The 11,406-nt window shown below is 44.9% G+C and overlaps 1 protein-coding gene across 1 annotated transcript in view; it reads left to right on the plus strand.

Annotated features, from left to right (window-relative positions):
- Positions 1–11,406, plus strand: part of LOC117548768 (laminin subunit alpha-2-like) — a 200,447-nt gene that overhangs the window by 108,639 nt on the left and 80,402 nt on the right. Inside the window, 1 exon segment of the mRNA XM_034220232.1 lies at positions 6,070–6,213. Within this exon segment, the coding sequence (XP_034076123.1) occupies positions 6,070–6,213 (144 nt within the window).

An 11,406-nucleotide genomic window follows, 5' to 3' on the forward strand; every position in this document is an offset into this window, starting at 1 on the left:
ATGACCTCTTGTAACGAATGCTAATAATAAAAAGTACTAAAGTCAACGTTTTAGGTCCTTCAGTATAGCTTTACTCTCCTCTGTTGGTGCTGGTCCTGCCTCACTAACCTGCAGGACTTTTTGACAGAATTCAACATTAATTGGAGGATTTTTTGTTGACAGCACTGTGAGCTTTTCCTTAGGAGAGAGAGAAGGCTTAATACACAGACCTGTCCACAATCCCACTTTAGACCAGTCAGCTCTCAGCTTATTTACTCAAATTGTAAACAATTCAGTGTGGTGAGACAGTTCTCATTCATAACACTCCGTTCGATGTCTCACTATGGGATTGGGGTTGGTTGCATTATGTTGAAATAACTATAGGTTACTTACGTAACCCCAGTTCTCAGAGTAACATGAAGTGAGATGTCTCACTATGGGATGCGCCTCATCGCAGAGCAAACAGAAGCATCAATCTCATTATGCCAATCCTGATTGGCTGGTGATCTTGACGTCAGCGTCAGGGAATTCACCCCCTATAAGTAGCTTGCGCCACGACGCATGCGTCATTCAAACACCTCTTCTCGCTTCAGAGCACATCTCTATAGTAGCCGGACAAGCTTAACGGTCCACAGACTGAACCCAAATATAACCATTTCGGTCGACGGGCGCTCGCCGGCTACTCCTTCTGCTTTGCAGGAAGACGGTAATACTAACGCCAGTTAGTATTGAAATCGACCTCGCCGTTCTCTTTCCCCGGAAAGTAAGGTAGGTCTGATTTTTTCAAGCTAGCAACACACCTGTTGCTAGCTCGCTCCCTCACTATCGACACCACGGTAGCGAGGAAGCTTTTTATTTTCTCTTCCCCACGGAGGAGGAAAGGATTAAAGGAGCATACTGTCACACCAGTCAGTATTCTCCGGGAATAAAAGACCCACACCGTCCTTTTCTCCGGATTAAGGAAAGGGTGGTAACACCTTTTTTCTCCCAACTTACCTGTTGAGAGCGGGTCCTCTCCACGCCACGAGGCGAACAAGATGGACGCCTCTCTCCCTCACACCAGAGGAGTCAGGGACTCGGTGGCTCGACTCTGCGGCTGCGGGTTGAAGATCTCGGGCACAGACACACACCAGGTCTGCTCGTCCTGCCTCGGGCTGGAACACGCCCGAGGCGCTATCGACAACCCCGGCTCGTGCGGACATTGTGTCCGCTTCACCGTGAAGAGCCTCCGCCGACGGCTAGCATGCCAAGCTAGCCTGTCGGAGCAGGACCCCCCCATGTCCACTGACCTGCCGGCCGGCAGTCAAGACGCGGGGGCGTCCGCCGCAGAGAGTGAACCCCTCTCCGTGTCGGTCTGGGGCTCATTATCTGCGATGGCTGCAGAACCGGAATCCCGCGCCCTGGCAGGCCGGGACCCGGTGACGGCAAGACACGCGGGAACGGGACCCCACGCTTTACCGAGCTGGGGCTCCCGGTTAGACGTCACCATGGTCTCACCCGCGGAGGATGTCCTCGAGCTGGACTACGATGAGGACGAAGAGGACGCCTCGGTGTTCCTCCTGTCCGAGTCGGATGAACATGAAGAGGATATCTTCATGTCATCGGCGAGGGCTGCAAAGCCTGGAGCGAGGGCTGCTCTCCCAGGCGATAGCACACCAGCTTCGCCCTGTCTGAGCATGGACCTGCAGGCCGTGTGTAAACGCGCCGTGGCCAGACTCGACATCCCGTGGCCTGAAATGGCCAAGGAGACCTCCAGGTCCCGCTACGAAGGGAAACATTTTCCCCAAGCAGCGCGGACGAAGTGGCAACTCCTTCCGGTCTTCCCGGAGATGTTGGATGAGGTGTCGGTCTCGTGGAGAGACCGGCCCTTCAGCAACAAGGTCCCAATCCAGGGTGCCTCCTCCCTAGACTGTGACGGAATGGAGAAGCTCGGCCTGCTCCGCATACCGCCCATGGAACCGCTGGTAGCGGCCCACTCCTACCGAGGATGGACCCGTCACCAAGCAGGAACCCCACGCTGCCAGCAAAGTCGGACCGATTTCAGTCGACAATGACTGAACGGTCCTACAAAGCCGCAGCGTTGTCCGCCAGGGCCCTGAATGTGTCCTCGCTGCTAACCGCTTACCAAGCGGAGCTCTGCGAGGACCTGTCGGGTAACCCGGGGGCAGCCACTCTGGACTAGATGGCAGCGGTCACGGACATTTGTCTCCGTGTCCAACGCTGCGCCGTCCAGGCCACGGGCAAGGCAATGGGGATCATGGTGGTGCAGGAAAGAGCGAGATGGCTCAACCTCCCAGACCGGGAAATGGAGGATGTGCTGGATATGCCCATCGTTCCCGAGGGAATTTTCGGCTCCGCTCTCGCCTCCATGCAAAGGAGGTGTGAGTCGAAAAAGAAGGAGGACGAGGCACTCCACCTCTGCCTCCCTCGAAGGGTCCAGCCGCTGCCTTCGCAGCAGCAGTCCTTCGCCCAAGCTGCCTCGAACCCTGCTCGGTTTAAAACACCGAAGACGCAGAGGTCGCAGCCCGCCCCAAGTCCCCAGCCCAGGCTGGAGACGAGGGCGAGCTGGCCCAGAAAATCTCCGGTTCCGGCTGCAGCTCAGGCGCAGCCAACCCAGAATTTCGGCCAGCAGTCGAGGAAGAAGAAGCAAGCGGCGTGACAGCCCCTCCTTCTCCCCTCTGTGACAGAGCTGGAAGTCCACGGTTCCCCAGCTCTAAATGTGTTCCCACCGCCTCGAGAGATGCCTCAACACCATCCTCAAGTCCGCACAAACACATGTCACACATTTGTTGATTTTTCTGTCATAAAACATTTGCCGCTGACGCATCCAGGCTTCAGGCCGAGGGCGCAGCTCAAAAAAATGAAAAGAAAAACAATAAAACCAATAAACAGCCGTCAACTGTTCCCCTTCTGAGAGCAGCTACGGCATCTCTCAAAAGGCGGATTACAGGCGGGTCTGTGAAGGCACCACCGCCACGCGCATGCGCAGTGCCGGCTGGGGCTTTAAAGGCACCACCGTCACGCGCATGCGCAGTGCCGGCTGGGGTTGTGAAGGCACCACCGTCATGCGCAGTGTCGGTGGGGATTGTCGAAAAGGGGCACCACTGTGTTCAGACACTAGAGGGCCCCATAACACAACAAATAGAGACTCAGAGGGGAAGAGACGTGAGATCTCCACTGGCTCTAAGGAGCATGCAGTGGAAGATGCTCACATCATCTGCTTGGGTTTTCAAGACAGTAACACGGGGCTACAGACTCCAATTCGCTGTCACCCCCCCTCGCTTCTCGGGCATTCTGCATTTGCAGGCCTGAGGAGAGTCAGCCCATATTCTGGAGAGAGAGATTCTCTCACTCCTAGAAAAGAGGGCTATATCTATTGTACCCGCCGAGCAGAGTCAGAACGGCTTCTATTCCAAGTACTTCCTCGTTCCCAAACGGGGAGGGAACGGAATTCGGCCAATACTTGATTTGAGGGCTCTGAACAAATATCTAAAAAGATATAAGTTCAGAATGCTCACTCACACATCTCTGCTGCGGCTCGTGCGACAAGACGACTGGTTTACATCAGTCGACCTGAAAGATGCGTATTTTCACATCCCAGTATATTACCCACACAGGAAATATCTGAGATTCGCATTTCAGGGGATCTGTTATGAATACAGAGTACCTGGAGCTTTTAGCGGTGTTTCTCACCCTAAAACGCTTTCTGCCTTTCCTCAGGGGACATCACGTCCTCGTGAGGACAGACAATACGACCACAATATCGTATATTAACCGCCAAGGGGGTTTGCGTTCTCTCCAGTTACACACACTGGCGCGCAAACTGATCCTATGGAGCGATAGACGTCTCCTCTCTCTGAGAGCGACGCACGTACCGGGAGTGATGAACCTCGGGGCAGATCTACTGTCCAGAGGTATAACACTTTATGCAGACTGGATTCTACATCCAAGGATTGTGAGCCAGCTGTGGGTGCGTTACGGCAGAGCCGCGGTGGATCTGTTCGCATCGAAAGACAACGCTCAGTGTCAGCTGTTCTTTCGATGCACGATCTAAATGCACCGTTAGGCGTGGATGCACTCGCGCACGATTGGCCCCCGGGCCTTCTGTACGCGTTCCCACCCCTGGCTCTGATACCCCCAACTCTGGCCAGAGTGAGTGAGCAACGCCACCCACTTATCCTGATAGCTCCGCACTGGCCAGCTAGCGGAGATATATCAGCTGCTGTGCGGGCAGCCATGGCAGCTCCCACTACGCAGGGACATACTGTCCCAAGCGGGGGGGGGCGATCTTTCACCCACACCCAGAGTGCTTGGCTCTATGGCCCTGGCCCGTGAGTGGTACAATCTGAATACAGTGTGACATGAAGCTGACCCTGGCAGTTGCCAAGCGAGCCAGTGGCACTCATGCACTATCTGTACAGTCTTCATGCACTCAGTTCGCCCCAGGGCAAACAGAGTGTGGTTGAAGCCCAACCCTGCCTTTATCTTAAGGCGGTTGGTTCAGGTACCACATTTGACATTGAGGCATCCTCCCCGCCACTGTATTCCTCCGGGGAACAGCGGCCGGATTTGCCGTGTCTAGCCCGTGCTGTCACGCACGTACAGGGACAGATCAAGGGTGCTTCGTCATAATGACCAACCCCTTGTGTCCTGGGCTAACCCTTATAAGGGCAAGCCTGTTACTAAGCAACGGCTCTCCCACTGGTTTGTGGAAGCAATTGCTTTGGGGCCCATACGAGTCAGAGTTCGCAGGCACCCTCGGGTCCGCGAGCTCTTTCGACTCAGGGTCTGGCTGCATCCTGGGCTCTGTCCAGGATGTCTCCCATCCAAGACATTGGTGCAGCGGCGAGCTGGTCCTCGCCGCTCACTTTTGTCCGCCTCTTAACAGGCTGGACGTTCTGCTCCCAGTGTGACTCAAGCAGTGCTGGGCAGCTGGTTGAGTCAGAGCTCTATCTGTTAAGTTCTGGTTGGTTTGGTGATTTTCGAGATAAGCTCGTCTGACAATACGGGAGCTACAATTTCCCATAGTGAGACATCGAACGGAGTATAGGTTACTTACGTAACCCCAGTTCTCAGAGTAACATGAAGTGAGATGTCTCACCAGACGGCCCTCCTTGCTATGATGAAGAGAGAAGAGGTGCTTATTTTGAATGACGCATGCGTCGTGGCGCAAGCTACTTATAGGGGGTGAATTCCCTGACGCTGATGTCAAGATCACCAGCCAATCAGGATTGGCGTAATGAGATTGATGCTTCTGTTTGCTCCGCGATGAGGCGCATCCCATAGTGAGACATCTCACTTCATGTTACTCTGAGAACTGGGGTTACGTAAGTAACCTATAGTTATTTCAACATAATGCAACCAACAAAAATGCATTCTCTATGTAGTATTGCTTACGTGTATTTTAATAGCTCAAATATGTGATGCAGAACATTGAAAATAGCAACCAATTATTTCAATATGGACAAAATAAATGTTAATGGCAAGATGAACAGGTGTGTGGACACGATGTTAGAGAGACACTTTTTCAGTACAGGGTTTTAGGCTCAGACTTTAATCTTACTATGTCCTCCTGAAGTTTCCCTATGCAAGGTATTAAATCCCAAAAGCTCTTCAGGAGTGCTTTTCCTAAGCTCTACTGTATCTGCTTTCTGACCTAAAGCAGGGCTAACAAATCTACAGAAAGCATCACATTGTATTAAATCTATATAAAATGTGTTGGTGTAATAAGAAGCTATGGATTCATTAATCTAAGAAAACAGAGAAATCAAGGGACGCTTTTAAGAGATGTTGACATCCTCAGTAAAGTGGGATGCTTTTAAGAGATGTTGATACAAAGATACAAAAAAACAATTAATTTCTCATAACTGGCAAATGTCCAATGAGCTTTTTTTACTTTCAGACTATGTTTAGTTCACAGGATCAAGTTTCACAAAATGATAGATATTGATCATCAGTTGAGTGAATATAGCTCCTTTAAATGTTGTCCCCACTTCCACTACAATGTTTAAAATAACTTGAAAATGTTTACAAAAGAAATCACAAAAGCTTTCCTCAACTCTGTGTGCTTGCCTGTGTTTGTTGTTTTAGGCAAATGTGGAAGGACACAACTGTGAACGCTGTAAGTCCGACACGTTCGGGTTGTCGGTTCGAAACCCTCTCGGCTGCAGCGACTGTTACTGTTACGGTCTGACCAGCTCCTGCTCAGAGGCTCAGGGGCTCATCAGGATGTGGGTGAGTGAATCTTAGCTTTTTACATCCTTACTGTCACTGTATTTTCTTTATCGGTTGTAGGTTTAAGTAATAGGCAAATAAAAAAGTATAGGAACAAAGCACAGTTGTTAAAAAACGGTTGTCATCACAGATATTTCATCTCCACTCACACAAGTGTTTACTACTTGCAAAACACACTTACTGCCCTCTCAACCCTAACAATAAACACACAAATGCACACACAGACACACTCAAACACACATACAAAGACACGTGTCAGAAAAGCAATACAGTATATACTGCAAAGGCTTTCCGGTAACACTTTATATTAAGGTACACAAATTAACCATCAACTAGTTGTTAATTAACATGCATATTAGCAGTATATTGGCTCTTTATTAGTCAGTATTAAACACTTATGAATGCTTTATTCTACATGACCATATCCTACAAGTAATAAGCCATTAGTTGAGAGTTTTCCTCAATAACCCTCTAATTAGTGCTTATTTGTTGCAAGTAAGGAAGTTGTTGTACATGAGTTTTGGTCTTAATATGCGCTGCTCAATAAGGGTCTAATAAGGCAGTAGTACCACAAGAATAGTAATTCTCCAATAATAACACTTAACAAATATGATCTATTCTTATGTAACAAGACATGAAACTATAAGTGTTAATTGTGTCTAAATAACTCAAAATTAGGTATTTATATCGAAGAATATGTTTTAGGGTATTGACAGTTCAGCTACCAATAGCAAGGTGATATTGACCTGTATGTTTCATATTTGCACATTTATATTTTTGTGACATTTGTACTGAAGGTTAGACCCGGGTACAGGAAGTAGGAGAACGTGAACTGAATAGCATGGCAGTAGACTGCTACTAATTTTCCCTATGCAACCTGAAGAGTAAAAGCGTCAAGTTCGTCAGAAAGCAATGACTGTACAACACATAACATTACTGGCTAATAAAGAGCCAATATACTGCTAATATGCATGTTAATTAACAACTAGTTGATGGTTAATTTGTGTACCTTAATATAAAGTGTTACCGGCTTTCCTATATTACCGGTATATCTTTTTTTAAAGTATTAGGTAACTGTTAGCGACACCTTACTGTTTTTTATTTATTTATCTTTATTTGTTTTAATTTTGGACAAATATCAGACGGAGATGGTCGCATTGACTGCAGTGAAAATTAAACTGGATGAATCTGTCATTACATTCACTAAGAACATTTGATTTTGACTCCACAAATGTAAATGCTGCATACACAATGGTAATTAACTAAACTGGTCGATGAAATATTCACTTATTGAGTCCACACCCTAATGCAGGGGTGTCAAACTCAATTTTATCACGGGCCACATCAGTATTATGGTTGCACTCAAAGGGCCGGTTCTAACTTTAAGACCAAAAATACATATATAAATATTGAATATATATAAAATAATGTATTATATTACATTATTGCCTCTGCATTGGATTATTATTATAACTTCATAATTAACTACGTCTGAAAGCAAGTCTAGGGCAAATAATTGCAAGTCTCTTCAGTGAGAATGTCACAATATGATTTTAAAAGAAAAGCCACATTCTGGAAAAACAAAAAAAAAGAATTGACATTTTGAAAAAAAAGTTATTTTTTAGAAAAAGGCACATTTTAAGAAAAAAGGCATATTTTGATGAGTCAAAAGTCAAATTCTGAGAAAAAAATCTAATTTGAGATGCATTGTGGGACATGTCGTTTATGGGCAACGTGCTTCTGTAAAGTAGCATGTAACCGTATAATAAACATATTATATTCTTTACAAGCTCTTGTGGGGCCACATAAAATGAAGTCGCGGGCTGGATTCGGCCCCCGGGCCTTGAGTTTGACATCCCTGCCCTAAAGTATATGAAAGTTTAAAGGAGTGTTTCCTGGTCTGGATCCCTCCTGTCTCTGATGTGTTATCTGTGGATCTAACCAGCAGTTTCCTATTAGCTTCACTCTCTGAACACGCTCTCGGTGCCAGCTTCATGCTGAGACAACACATTTGACAGCTGGCTGCCTACAACTGACTCTGCATTATGCCAACGTTGTGAGCTTCATGTCCTTCATTAATCATTATCTATGGATAATTAGAGGTTTGTTCAAATATTTAAAGTTCTCATTTTACTTGATTTTCTGCCCAGTAAAAACTGAAGCCGCAGCGATTATATAGTTGTGCTGTATTTGTGAATATTGGCACCCTTTCAAATATCTATTGCATCCAATTCAATGCTGTATCTAAATGTGGGACACTATGGGATGATTTCTACATATGTTGATTTCAAGAGGATTTCCCTAAAGGAAGGGAGAGAGGTGTGACTTATTGATATCATTAAGTGTGACTTACACTTTCAAAGGATTTCACTATGTCTCTCATGTCAATTGCTAAACGTTGAAAAATGACGCTTCAAGACTGTTCATCCAACCATACTTTAAAAACATGTTGGCACAAACATGGAGCTGAAAGGAGCCCATTTTATGAGCTTTAACATGGTATCACTATCCTGATGGCTAAAACAAATATGTTAACATTGGCTAATTTGCAGTGAAAATGAAACTGGATGAATCTGTCACTACATTCACTAAGAGACAATTTAGGGACTGCTGCAAAACAACCATTGGAACATTTGATTTTGACTCCACAAATGTCATGGAAATCAAGACAATTGTTGCGGAGTTTTCACTCAAAAGCACACATTTCAATATCATGGTGGTGCAAGAGGAAAACTCAGGAGATCAACAATCCATGTATGTCTTTAAAAAAAAGTTGTTTTAATCCATCTGGTAGATATTTCACGTTTGTGTGCAACTGAAAAAATCTGGGAATGCTTGAGAAAAAGTCAGGTGACCGCCAAAGTCAGTAGGCCTTATCGTAGCCTGGCTTATGGATCTGATGGCTTCTAAACATCAAGATAAAACCAGAGGGTGAATATTACAGATACCAGCTGTGAGTCAGAAACAGACGTACATAAGTGCGACACACACCATCACACACCATGTCAGTAAGTTATTCGATCGGTGAGCAGCAACGCGTTTTTTAATAAAGCAAGGCCCTTCATCTCAGAAACAGTTGCCAACGGCGGTTAACTGCCGTTTCCGTGGTAACCGTGGTGTTTTGTGATGGAGTGTGGTGAGAGGCTTCATTTGAATGACAAACATTCACTTCATTTATTGTTGACAGAGGGAGAGGGGGAGCTGGACAGGCAGAGAAAGACAGGAAAAATAGAGTTTATTGGAAAGTGGGAGATTTTCTCTGAACCACTGAATCGTGAGATTACACTGAGTGGAGTGGGACACACACACACACACATACATACACACACACACACACCATATCTAGTAGACACCCTATACACACACACACACACACACACACACACACTATATAAACACAGTACACATGCCTTCACATACCAAAACACACAAAAACTCACACTAGGTGGATTACATGGAGGTTAGAGGACACACACACACACACACACACACACACACACACACACACACACACACACACACACACACACACACACACACACACACATACAGCCTATTTTGTGATATTTATCTTTGATAGCAGAACTTTTTGTGTGATTGGACGACTATTGACTGGTTGTTAAATACTGCAGTAAAGATCTGCACTAGTATAATGAAGTACAAATATTTCAAGAACTGAGATAAGATGAAAGCACTGATAAGCAACAGAAAGTAAAATAACATCAAGAGGACTCTACTCTTAAAGGATGGACATGTGGAAGGATTTTCTTAATGTTCTTTAAAACTATTGTGTACATTTTTAATTCATCCGGTCACAGAGGACTGAGTTAGAAAGAAAGGAAAGGTTAAAAAGAAAGGCCTGAACATGTGAAATGGTTTACTATTATCTGTTAATCAAGCTTTATAAGAATATGATATATTTGCTCTTCATGAATAAAAACAAATACTTATAAATAACAGAAACAGATAATAAGGTCAGCAATGTATTCAATGTCTATGTCTGATTTGTTTGACATCGCTAGGAAACACTTGCACTTCTATTGGCTAACTTCCAACACATTGTACGTGATATGCTACGGGGCGGGACATCTTTAAGTGGTTGACCAATCACAACAGAGCCGGCCAGCTAACCAATCAGAGCAGACGGGGCTCTGGTTTCAGACAGAGGGTGAAAACAGGCAGTATGAGAAAAATAAAGACCTTTTTGAACATTAAAGCATGGAGACATGTCACAGTAGAGGCACAAAATATAAATATGAACCTGACAATTAACTTATTAGAGCTCCTTAAGAAATTGCTCAAGCCAAATTGTCTTCTTTTATTCAAGGATTGATATTGAGATATTATTTCTGAAATAAACGTCTTTCCATTCTCAATATATCTTGAAACTGATGTTGACACTGTCAGTAATAACTCAAATATGATCACATAGTGGAGTGTAAGAGACAGTCTGGAGAGAATCCAGCCCCTTCCTCTCATTCTCTCTATCCCACTTTTTATGTTGGTAATTTTAATATCACTTGAATAATATGAGGGTTTATTATTGACTGAGGTTGTGGCTGAGTGGACTGATTCAAAAATAGATTCATCCGCTGCAGTCTGGATCTCTCTGTCTCTGCTATGCTGTCGTCCAGCAGAGCTGATATGTTGATATTGTGTGAATAATATCTGAGGCATTATGGAAGAGTGCTTTTTGGTTAAACGAAATATATGAAGTTACTTTAGCCTGGACGGACTGCATAATAGAGAGGCAGTCACACGTGGAATGAGAAAAAGCTCATTTCCGTCTGAAGTATAACTTAAAATGAATTGAGTTCCAACATTTACAGTATATACTCTAGGTTTCTCTTGGGAAATGTGCTTGATGCAGCTATGAAATAATAAGTAACAGGAAGAAAATGACAAGAACTGTCATTTCATGAAATCGAAATTTGACACAACATACAGCATTAAAAGAAGGGAGGGATGTTCTAAATCTCAAATATGGAAAGAAATGATACTTAAATGTTTTGATAAGTAGTTTCTCATCAGTTAAGGAAAAGCTACAACATGCACTGCAAAAACTGAAATCTTACTAAGATGAAATATCTTAAATCAAGACAAAATATGCTTATATTTTGTCTGCCAAGATATTTCCTCTTACAAAGAAGTTTTTGCTGTAGTGAATTTCACTTCCATTAAGTGTTTTTTTTA

Source organism: Gymnodraco acuticeps, unplaced genomic scaffold (assembly GCF_902827175.1).
Source record: "Gymnodraco acuticeps unplaced genomic scaffold, fGymAcu1.1, whole genome shotgun sequence".
Taxonomy (NCBI): Eukaryota; Metazoa; Chordata; class Actinopteri; order Perciformes; family Bathydraconidae; genus Gymnodraco; species Gymnodraco acuticeps.